This window comes from Eulemur rufifrons, chromosome 19 (assembly GCF_041146395.1).
Source record: "Eulemur rufifrons isolate Redbay chromosome 19, OSU_ERuf_1, whole genome shotgun sequence".
In the NCBI taxonomy this organism is placed as follows: Eukaryota; Metazoa; Chordata; class Mammalia; order Primates; family Lemuridae; genus Eulemur; species Eulemur rufifrons.
Genome location: NC_091001.1, coordinates 7,793,854 through 7,806,509, shown reverse-complemented (window position 1 = coordinate 7,806,509; position 12,656 = coordinate 7,793,854). Strand labels below are relative to the sequence as shown.

General features: G+C 39.1%; 1 protein-coding gene across 4 annotated transcripts in view; it reads right to left on the bottom strand.

Annotated features, from left to right (window-relative positions):
* Window positions 1-10,688, bottom strand: part of RFC1 (replication factor C subunit 1) — a 69,378-nt gene extending 58,690 nt beyond the window's left edge. For all 4 annotated transcript variants that reach the window (XM_069495295.1, XM_069495296.1, XM_069495297.1 and 1 more), the window contains exon 1: window positions 10,571-10,688. In XM_069495295.1, coding sequence (XP_069351396.1) covers window positions 10,571-10,573 — 3 coding nt within the window. In that variant the 5' untranslated portion in view covers window positions 10,574-10,688. The remainder of the gene's footprint in view (window positions 1-10,570) is intronic.
* Window positions 10,689-12,656: the final 1,968 nt, after the last annotated feature.

The window sequence follows — 12,656 nt, the reverse complement described above, 5'->3', positions numbered from 1 at the left end:
AATATTTACTGAGAGCCTTCTGTGGGCCAAGCACTACTCTTGGTGCTTGGGATAAACAAAACAGGCTAAATCTCTGTTCTTGTAACACTTTCCACTCTATTTTCTGCTCTTAATCTTTCTGTCTTTAGAAAACAAAGCAGGCTGGGCGTGGTGGCTCACGCCTGTAATCCTAGCACTCTGGGAGGCCGAGGCTGAGGCCGGAGGATCACTTGAGCTCAGGAGTTCCAGACCAGCCTGAGCAAGAGCGACATCCCGTCTCTACTAAAAATAGAAAGAAATTAGCTGGACAACTAAAAATATATATAGAAAAAATTAGCTGGGCAGGGTGGCGCATGCCTGTAGTCCCAGCTACTTGGGAGGCTGAGGCAGGAGGATTGCTTGAGCCCAGGAGTTGGAGGTTGCTGTGAGCTAGACTGATGCCACAGCACTCTAGCCTGGGCAACAGAGTGAGACTCTGTCTCAAAAAAAAAAAAAAGAAAACAAAGAAAACAAAGCAGAGCAAAGAAAAGAACAAATGAAATAAAGCACAGCAAGGGAACAGAAAGAGCATAGAAACTGCTTCCCTACTCACCCTGGAATCTATTAAGTCTTCCTGAGAGGCTGCTCCCATGACAGTGAAAAGACAGGTTTCCATTCTTGCTGTGGCAAAGAGGATGTGTAAGATTCTAAAGTCATAATATTTAATATCACTGTGCCTTAGACTACTCTCTTAATGAAATACTGTATCACTGAAGTTTTCAGGCACCTGATCCAAAAATACAAACCAACACTGGCAAAATTAAGCATGAAATGGAAATAATTATCTAATTTAGGCTTCAAAAAAATAAATTCTCCTATCATACCTGCATAACTGGGTAACTAAAGCATTTGAGACTGTTTATGCCTGGTCTAGTGGTATATTTCAGAATGTAATATTTTCACCAGGGCAAATGTACTCTGATTATGGTTTTTATTCATCCAGAAGTCAATTTTTTACAACTGACTTCTGATCCAAAAAAATCAAATTTAAACTACTTGAATGAACATAGAAATTATGTTCAAACCAAAAATAGACACACAACATAATAAATACTATATTTCTCTAGGCTATATTATTGTCATTAAATGTTTTAATAGCTTAAAGTCATGGAGAAAGGGCTAGAGAAGATGTTTTCATACCAATAGGTTTTACCTTCTAGTTGATTTCTTACTGGAAATACAAAGTTTATTTATACTTATTTACTCATCAAATATTTATGGAAAATAAACCATGTGCCACACACATACAGCAGTGCCCTATCCTTGTGGCCCCTATCCTTGCAGAACTTATATGCTAATGAAGGAAGTTGTCAGTATCTGTAACAAGTTGCCCATTTATAAAAATATGCCAAAACATGTGCCAAGGAAACAAAATAGGCGGTCTTTCATTAACCATACCAGTAGTTTTCATGCTTTTGTGGATCTGATGAAAGCTATGAATATTTCCCACAGAAATATATAAAAGTAAACATATAAACAAAAACTTTAATGCAATTTTAGGAGTTTTCCCCTGAAGCCCAGGAGCCCCAAGTTAAAAATTAAAATCTGCACTCACAACTACTTAACCTCAGATACCTCCTAAATCTTGTGTCTCCACCCTAGACCCCCTCTGAGCTCCATATCCTAACATGTAGCTGAATATACCTCTACCCAAATGCCTCAAAGGTGCCTCCAACTCATAATGACCAAAGCTAAATTCATCTTCTGCTGGGACTTGCTTCTCTCCTTTTATTCCCCATCTCCATGCAAAGCACCACCATTCACCCAAAACAGAAACATGGGTACTGCCTTTCCTCCTCATTCTGACCCTCTACCTAATCATCCTACCTAAATTATCTCCCAAATGCTGCTGTCCTCTCCCCTCTATTCCCATTGCCACCGCCCTGACTCAGGACTTCATTTATTTACTTAACATATCCTTATACAGGATTTACTCTGTGCCATGCAATGATTTAAGCACCTTTAAAATATTCATTTAATCCACATAACAAAACTATGAAGTTGTTAACCCCAATTTACAAATGAAAAAATTGAGAATGCCAACAAGACATTCTCTGGTAAAAAGTTTTGAAATCTAAGATGCTTCTAAATATAAGCAAAAAAAGACTTTTTGCATTCTCCTACCTTAAGGTATAACTAACAATTCTATAAAACTGTCATAGAGAAGCAATGCCTATCATGCACCTCAAATACAATTTTATATATATACAATTAACATATTATATTAATACATATGCCAAGAAAAAATAACAGACTTTGTCAAGCCTCAAAAAAATCACGCATTTTTTAAGTCTTCAACCTATACTAATAAATTTCCAACTCTGTTTGTTATAAATCTATTAATAGTTATAGATGAAAAAAAATTTTTTGCAATAAACCCTCCTAAACCCACACAGAAGTGAAATATCATAATGACCTTTAGCTTTAAAAGGTCAGTACAAATGCTGATATATATTTATTTTGAAGTATAACCAAATAATTGTAACTACTTTTTTCCCACTGCTGATGGGTTCAAGCAACAAAGCAGTTGTATTTGCCTATCAAAATGTGGAAAGAGGACGGGTGTGGTGGCTCACATCTGTAATCCTAGCACTCTGGGAGGCCGAGGTGGTGGATCCTTTGAGCTCAGGAGTTCGAGACCAGCCTGAGCAAGAGCGAGACCCTGTCTCTACTAAAAATAGAAAGAAATTATCTGGACAACTAAAAATATATAGAAAAAATTAGCCGGGCATCCATGGTGGCACATGCCTGTAGTCCCAGCTACTCGGGAGACCGAGGCAGAAGGATTGCTTGAGCCCAGGAGTCTGAGGTTGCTGTGAGCTAAGGTGATGCCACAGCACTCTAGCCCCAACAACAGAGTGAGACTCTGTCTCAAAAAAAAAAAAAAAATGTGGAAAGAAAGCAAATTACATCACTGTGTTCACTGATGTTTGAAGACTACAGGGTTTTATGCAAAATAAGTAAGGCAGTGCTCTGCTGAGTGATTGCAAAAATGTATTTTGGCTTTACTTCTCTATTTTGAGAAAAAAATTAATAGTTCTGGTTAATATTTTTAAGTGCCCACCAAATCCATGTGCAGAAATTGATTATTATCAACATACTTCACAAATCTAACCAAATATAAAAATCTTTTATCTTGAAAACAACTAAAATGCAAAACTGTACATCTGACTAAAATATACAATGATATAACTGGTGGTAGCACAGCACAGAAAAAAATATGAGATTATTTAAAAGTATTTAAAATTATATTAAGGCTTTATATGTTGAAAGCAAAGAGAAAGCTATTATAAGGCTTTCCCCCTAAGATCAGGAAAAAATAGGATGTCCACTCTTGCCACTTGTATTCAACATTGTGGAGGTTCTAGCAAAAAGAATTAGGCCAGAAAATGAAATGAAAAGCACCTAGATTGGACAAGAAGAAGTAAAACTATCTCTGTTTGCAGATGAAACAATCTTATATAGAGAGAATCATAAGGAGTCCACTAAAAAACTATTAGAACTAATAAATTAGTTCAACAAGAATGTAAGATCAATACACAAAAATCTATACACCCTTGCAATAAGCAATCCAAAAGTGAAATTAAGAAAACAATTCCAACAAAAAGTTGGTTCTTTGAAAAGATAAACAAAATCAACACGCCTTGGGCTAGACTAAGACCAGGGGGAAAAAAAAAAAAATCTCTAATAACCTCCATCAGGAACATAAAAGGAGAAATCACAACTGATGCCACAGAGATACAAGATATCATCTATGAATCCTACAAAAACCTTTATGCACACAAATTGGAAAATGTGGAGGAAATGGACAAATTTTTAGAAACACACAACCTCCCTAAGCTCAACCAGGAAGAAATAGAATTCCTGAACAGACCAATATCAAGAACTGAAATCGAAACAGCAATAAAATACCTCCCCAAAAAGAAAAGCCCAGGACCAGATGGCTTCACACCCGAATTTTACCACACCTACAAAGAAGAACTGGTGCCTATCCTACAAAAGTTATTCCACAACATCGAGAAAGATGGAATCCTCCCCAACACATTTTATGAAGCCAACATAACTCTAATACCAAAACCAGGAAACAATGCAACAAAAATAGAAAACTACAGACCAATATCTCTCATGAATATAGATGCAAAAATTCTCAATAAAATCCTAGCAAATTGAATCCAGGTGCTTATCAAGAAAATAATCCATCATGACCAAGTGGGCTTCATCCCAGAGATGCAGGGATGGTTCAACATACGCAAATCTATAAACGTAATACACCACATAAATAGAAGCAAAAACAAAGACCATCTGATCCTCTCAATAGACGCAGAAAAAGCATTTGACAAAATTCAACACCCTTTTATGATAAGAACGCTTAAAAAAATAGGCATAGGTGGGGCCTATCTAAAAATGATACAAGCCATATATGACAAACCCCAGCCAACATCATACTGAATGGGGAAAAACTGAAAGCCTTCCCACTTAAAAGTGGAACCAGACAAGGTTGCCCACCATCCCCACTGCTATTCAACATAGTGCTGGAAGTCCTTGCGAGAGCAATCAGGCAAGAGAGCAGAATCAAGGGTGTCCAAATGGGGACAGAAGAGATCAAGCTCTCACTCTTTGCAGATTATATGATATTGTATCTAGAAAACCCCAAGGATTCAACCAAGAGACTCCTGGAACTGATAAATGAATTCAGTAGAGTCTCAGGATATAAAATCAATACACACAAATCAGAGGCATTCATATATGCCAGTAACAGTCAAACGGAGAACCAAATCAAAGACTCAATACCCTTCATGATAGCAACAAAGAAAATAAAGTACCTAGGAATATATTTAACTAAGGAGGTAAAAGGCCTCTACAGGGAGAACTATGAAACACTGAGGAAGGAAATCGCAGAGCACGTAAACAGGTGGAAAACTATACTATGCTCATGGATCGGAAGAATCAACATTGTTAAAATGTCTATACTACCCAAAGTGATCTACAGATTCAATACAATCCCTATTAAAGTACCAACATCATTTTTCACAGATATAGAAAAAAAAATTTTACGCTTTGTATGGAACCAGAGAGGACCTCGTTTAGCAAAAGCAATTTTAAGCAATAAGAACAAATGGGAGGTCTCAATTTACCAGACTTCAAACTATACTACAAGGCTGTGGTTATTAAAACAGCTTGGTATTGGCACAAGAACAGGGACACAGACCAGTGGAAAAATCGAGACTCAAGATATAAAACCATCCTCATATAGCCATCCAATCTTTGACAAAGCAGACAAAAACATACTCTGGGGAAAAGAATCCTTATTCAATAAATGGTGCTGGGAAAACTGGATAGCCACATGTAGAAGACTAAAACAGGACCCACACCTTTCACCTCTCACAAAAATCAAATCACGGTGGATAATAGACTTAAACCTTAGGAGTGAAACTATTAGAATTCTAGAAGACAATGTGGGAAAGACTCTTATAGACATTGGCCTAGGCAAAGAATTTATGAAGAAGACCCTAAAGGCAATAACAGCAACAACAAAAATAAATAAATGGGACCTGATTAAATGAAAAAGCTTCTGCACAGCCAAAGAAACTGCCATGAGAGTAAACAGACATCCTACAGAATGGGAAAAAATTTTTGCATGCTACACATCCAATAAAGGACTCATAACTAGAATCTATTTAGAACTCAGGAAAATCAGCAAGAAAAAATCAAACAACCCTATCAAAAAGTGGGCAAAGGACATGAACAGAAATTTTTCAAAAGAAGACAGAAGAATGGCCAATAAACATACGAAAAAATGCTCAACGTCTCTAATCATCAGGGAAATGCAAATCAAAACCACAATGAGATATCACTTATCTCCAGTGAGAATGGCCTTTATCAAAAAGTCCTGTAACAACAAATGTTGGCGTGGATGCGGAGAGACAGGAACACTCACACACTGCTGGTGGGACTGCAAACTAGTGCAACCTCTGTGGAAAGAAATATGGAGATACCTTAAACAGATACAAGTAGACCTACCATTTGATCCAGCAATCCTATTATTGGGCATCTACCCAAAAGAACAAAAGATATTCTATAACAAAGACATCTGCACCCGAATGTTTATAGCAGCACAATTCACAATTGCACAGATGTGGAAACAACCCAAGTGCCCATCAATCCACGAGTGGATTAATAAAATGTGGTATATGTATACCACGGAGTACTACTCAGCTATAAGAAACAATGGTGATACAGCACCTCTTGTATTTTCCTGGATAGAGTTGGAACCCATTCTACTAAGTGAAGTATCCCAAGAATGGAAAAATAAGCACCACATGTACTCACCATCAGATTGGTTTCACTGATCATCACCTAAGAGCACATTTAGGAATAACATTGATCGGGTGTCGGGCAGATGTGGGTGGGGGAGGGGATGGGTGTATACCTACATAATGAGTGCGATGCGCACTGTCTAGGGGATGGACACGTTTGAAGCTCCAACTCGGCAGGGTGGGGAGGCAAGGGCAATATATGTAACTTAAACTTTTGTACACCCACAATATGCTGAAATAAGAATTAAAAAAAAAAAAAGAAAGAAAGAAAACAATTCCATTTAAAGCAGAATAAAATAACCAGAATATATTTAACAAAAAAAGTATAAAACTCATACTCTGAAAACTACAAAATATTGTTTAAAGAAATCAAAGATGATCTAAATAAATGGAAAGACATTCCATGTTCATGGATCAGAAGGCTTAATATTGTTAAGATGACATACTCCCCAAATTGATGTACATACTGAAAACATTCTCTATGGAAATCCCAGCTGGTTTCTTTGCTAATTCTAAAATTCATATGGAAATTTAAGAGACTGGAATAGCCAAAACGATCTTGAAAAAGAATAAAGTTGAAGGGCTTATACTTTCTGATTTCAAAAATTGCTACAAAGCCACAATAATAAAGATAGTGCATTGTTGGCATTAGGATAGATCAATGGAATACACTTGAGAGTCCAGGAAAAAACCCTCACATTTACAGTCAACTGATTTCTGACAAGGGTGCCGACATAATTCAATGAGGAAAGAACAGTCTTCAAAAAATGGTGCTGGGACAACTAAATATATCCACATACAAAAGAATAAACTTGGATCCCTACACTTCACACTGTACACAAAACTTAACTCAAAATGGATAAAGTCCTAAATGTAAGAGCTAAAACTATAAAACTCTTAGAAAAAAACATAAGCACAAATCTTCATGACTTTGGATTAGGCTATGGAAGACTTGAATGATGAGAAAAAGACACATGCAAAGATCTAGAGGAAGAGGAAGAGTATTCCAAAGAGAGGAAAGAGCAAGAACAAAAGCCTTGAAACAAAAACAAAACCAGCCTTAGAAGACAGAGAGAGAAGAAATCAGAAATGTAAGTAGGGGCCTTATAGGCCAAGTACAAGTATATATGTTTAGCAAAATTGTATCACAGCACTGCTCCCAAGGGGACCATTTCACATAGTAAACTATGAAGTGAAAGGTGCCCCCTACAGTGAAACAATGAAGCAGCTCAGATTACAATGTATTGAGAGTGACCTGACAGCTCTTCAAAAAGGCTGTCCCTTAGTCTCATGTATTTAGTTCAACCTTACGCATATTTTCAATAATTATACTAGTAAATTATATATACTGACTTTAAAAATGGCATCTCAGGTTTTATTCACAATTTGAACAATTAAATCTCACAGCAATTCAAATTGTTTACATGGCTGCTTTTTTATTCCTTTTATTTTTCATTTTGTTTTTATTCTTTTAATAGATAATACATTCACATGATTCAAAATGCAAAAGGGCAAAAAGTCTCCCTCCTACCCTGCCTCTCAGGCACACACTTCCCACCTCTGGAGGCAACAAATATTATCAGTTGTAGTTCCTTGTGTACCTTTCCAGAAAGATTTCATATCTTGGCAATTGTTTCACATCAGACTATAAAGGTTTCTCATTTTTCTAATGGCCCCAAAGTATTCCACTGTGTAGATATAGTATTTTATTCCTTATTACTAACTTTTAATTGGAAAATATTTGGGAAAAAGGGCACCTCCCAGGGCAAGAGTTAACCCTTCATCTATGGATGGGCTTCAGAAGATAAGTGAACCCCCTAAAATGGTGTGTATGTACCTATGTACATTTCTCTGGGCAAAAAAATTGCATACCATTCACATTTATCAAAGGGAACTGAGACCCAAAGATTAAGAACTACTGTATATAATTGGGCACAGTTTTTCACTGAACATTTGTTGAACAGAATTTTATGATAGTTTTTTTTTTTATTTTTGGAAACAGGGTCTCACTCTGTTGCCAGGGCTTAGAGTGCAGTGGTGTCATCACAGGTCACTGCAATCGCAAACCCCTGGCCTCAAGTAATCCTCCTGCCCCAGCCTCCTGAGTAGCTGGGACAACAAGCACACACCACCATGCCGGGCTAATTTTTCTTTTTCTTTTTTTTTTGTAGAGATAAGGACTCGCTCTTGCTCAGGCTGGTCTCAAACTCCTGGCCTCAATCAACTTTCCTGCCAAGGCCTCCCAAAATGCTAGGATTACAGACGTTAGCCACTTCACCTGGACTGAACAGAATTTTAGTGTAGGGGTTTGCTAATTTTTATACTAAGGAAGGCTAAATTAAATATACATACACACACACATATATATATACACCCACATGTATCTATACACATATACATATATACATTTTAGAAATAGGGCCTCTAAAAAACATATGTATAATTTGTATAATTTGTATAACATATAATTTGTATAATCTGTATAACATATGTATAATATGTATAATTTTTTTTAGAGACAAGGCCTCTATTGAACCATGAATAGCAGTACTAAAGAATGAAAATTTTGAAAGTACCTGAATGATCACGAGTTGACCATATAAGCTGTTGTTTACCATAACTCACAATATCAGAGTCATCTACAATGTCTCTTAAAATCTACATAACTTTCCAAAAAGTCCTTTCTAAGAAAATAGATCATTGGTAGTTGTGTAGTTGTATAATGCCTACTACCTGTCAGGCACGAGAATGGAAGCTTTACATATACTATCTTGTTTAATCCTCAAAACAATCATTTAAGGTAGCTATTATTTTCCCTCCTTTTATAGGTAAGGAAGGAGATTAAAGTAAAGCTATTTACTTGCTGAAGACCACATAACTATTAAACTATACTAATACAATAACATAACTATAAACTAAACTATAAACTATTAAACTAAAACATTCCCCCCATTCTTCATCTTCAAGACTCCAAATCTCCTCAACTTTCCACAATACCATGGTGCCTGAACTCCAAAATGTAATGATGATCATTATAGGGAGGCTGTTTAATGTAGTGGTCAGAAACACTTAGGCTCTAATTCCAGTTCAACCATCTACTAGTTGTATGACAAATTGTTTAAACCCTAAAAGGTGCCTTTACCACCTGTAAAACTAGATCGCAGTGGGTTGAAATGGAAAAAAAGCTATGTAAAACAAACAGTTCACACACTGACCTGAAGAAGATGCTTGGTCTAGGGTGGCTGCTACCATTATTTTATCCTTTTTTTTTAGAAGAAAACACAAAGGGCTGCAAAGTTTCCCAATTTAGCATATAACTTTTACCCCCTAGAATGTTGTCATTCTGACGAGCTGAAGAATGATTGAAAAAATTATATCTGATTGTTAAGTATCATCTGGCTTAATGGAATATCTTAAATTGTCCTTTAAACTAGAAATATTTCAAACACATAACCGTGTCCATTGCCATACTATCATGAATGTCTGTTTTGCTGGGTGCATAATTACATCACTTTCAATTTGTTTGAATGCTTTATAAGAAAGATGCACTGAGGTTCTGGGGTATTTAAAAATATTTCGTAACATCGGGTGATAGGTGACAGCTGTCAAATGTATTACATCTGTTTCTATTCCCTGTATTTATTTTTCCTGGTAAACCCTGTAATCTCTTTGACTCCTATGAATGATCTCTTCTGAACAAAATAAAACATACTCCCCATGCCCTTGGTCTCAAATTGGCTCCGATGAGCGTTAATGACGAGCGGAAATGAGCTGGGCTGTTAATGCTGAAAGTTGAAGGCCCTAAACAACTTATTCATAAGAAAGAAAAGTTTGTTACATCCTTATCCCTCATGACTTAAAGCTTAAATTAGGCAGGACTCAAACTGAGGTTCGGGGCAACACTAAACAGGAAAATAACTTCGCCGCTACGCCCCCAAATCACCAGCATTACTCCCGCTCTTCCTCCCTTCCGCAGCAGTGGGGGCGGGGGGAGTCGGGAAAGTGCCGCGTAGCAACAAACTCCGTGCGCGCTGGCGGCGGCCGAGAGCTGGAGCCCGCCGTCCAGGGAAAGCTGTGCGCCCGGCCGCCGGTACGTGGCCCCTACTCTGCCTCGCTCCCCTCCGGAGCCAAACGCCGCCGTCCTCCCCCACCCCGCATACCAGGAGTGCCCCGGCCACACCCGGCCTGCAAAGTCTCCCAAGACCCGAGCCGCACGGCCACCCCGAGGGGCTCACCATCGCAGCCCCAGAATTGAGGCGCCGGTGGGCAGACCGGCCGGCTGGCGAATCCGTTATCGGAGTTCGGAATCCATTCGCGCCAACAACTTCTCCCGCGAAGAGGAAGAAGGCGAAGGCGGCGACGCGCGCTGATGACGTCAGGAGGCGCGCTTCCCTTCAGCCCTGCCCTAAGATGGGAGGTGCGGTCTGCCCAGGTGCCGCCCCGGGAGGCCGGCGGGCCGCTGCCTTCGCGAAGAGGCTCGGGACGTGGTTGGAGCGCGGGTTTGTGTGGCTGGTGTTGGCGGGGACGCTCAAGAGGGGGGATCCGAGATTGGTTTCCCTGGAAGGTGGGGTACCTTGCAGGGAAAACTTCCATGTTCCTCCCGGTTCCGCGTCTGGAGGGTGCGCTGACCCACAGTAGCTTTCAAAAGTTCTTACTACCACCTCGTCATAAGATAAACATTTTAGATGTACGTCTTACACATTTTATATAAATATCTATTCTGAAATAAAAGCTTTACCAAGCAGTATTTACCCTGATTTTTTTTTAATGTTTGACCACAGCATTGGTTTTTTTCTTCTACTAATAAAGGAGACCCCACAGTTTGAAAACCACCAGGCTAAAGGACAATCTTGTTTGTTTGTTTGTTTGTTTGTTTTGAGACAGGGTCTCACTGGCTGGAGTGCAGTGGCACCATCATAGCTCACTGGGCCTCCAACTCCTGGGCTCAAGCAAGCCTCCGGCTTCTTCGGCCTTCCGAGTAGCTAGGACTACAGGCAAAAGCAAGGAGGCTGGTTTTTTTTTTTTTTTTTTTTTTTTTGAGACAAGGTTTCACTATGTTCCCCAGGATGGTCTTGAACTCCTGGCCACAAGCAATCCTCCTGCCTGGGCCTCCCAAAGTGCTGGGATTACAGGAATGAGCCACCGCGGCTGGCCCATCCCATTTTAGAAATGAAAAATAGGAGGTTCAAACAAATTAAGGAGTCCAGCTTTGCTACAAGGCTAGGAATCTAGGCCTCTAAGTTCCCAAACCTGCACTGCTCTAAATCCCTCAAATAGCAGTGGTAGGCCAGGCGCGGTGGCTCAGGCCCGTAATCCTAGCACTCTGGGAGGCCGAGGTGGGCGGATCATTTGAGCTCAGGAGTTCGAGACCAGCCTTAACAAGAGGGAGACCCCGTCTCTACTGAAAACAGAAAGAAATTATATGGACAACTAAAAATATATATAGAAAAAATTAGCCGGGCATGGTGGCGCATGCTTGTAGTCCCAGCTACTCGGGAGGCTGAGGCAGGAGGATCGCTTGAGCCCAGGAGTTTGAGGTGCTGTGAGCTAGGCTGACGCCTCGGCACTCTAGCCCGGGCAACAGAGTGAGACTCTGTCTCAACAACAACAAGAAAAAGAGCAGTGGTATTTATGAAGCCAAGACATAACAAGGTGCCTCTCCATTGAAAAACAATGATACCAAAAGCTTTGGAGTAAACAAGTTTTATATTAAGAGATAAGCAACTGAATTGTGCAATAGGGTGCAATATCTGCATACAATTTTAAGACAAAACATGACACCATAAAGAGTTTAATGGGAAGAGCAATAGGGCTTTGGCCCTCGACTTTCAAATCCTCACCCACCCACCCCCTGTTAGGTCTTGCACTTTATGACGCCAGTATCTCTACAGTGAAAAGATAGCAAAGCCGTTTGCAATACATCGAAGACTAAGCATTGAGAGCTTGTATTTATTAAACACCTATTGTAATTGTACCAGGCATGCAGCTATGGACTATCCTAGGTTAGTTCATTTTGTCCCCACGATGACACTACCATTATTATCTCCAATTTGCAAACAAATAAAATTTTATTCATGAACAGGTCCTCACGGCATGGGTCCCTCTAAAGACAGGATGCTAGGTTCCCATCCCCACCACATGCTAGTTATGTGACCAATGGCAAATTACTATGCCTCAGTTTACTTATCTGCAAAATAAGGATAATAGTACTACTTTACAGAGTTGTTACTAAACTCCTGACATACAAGCTTATAATAATAGTTTTGTTTTAAGTCAGCTATTACTATCATTATTAATTATGCAAGGCTAGGTGTTAGAAAG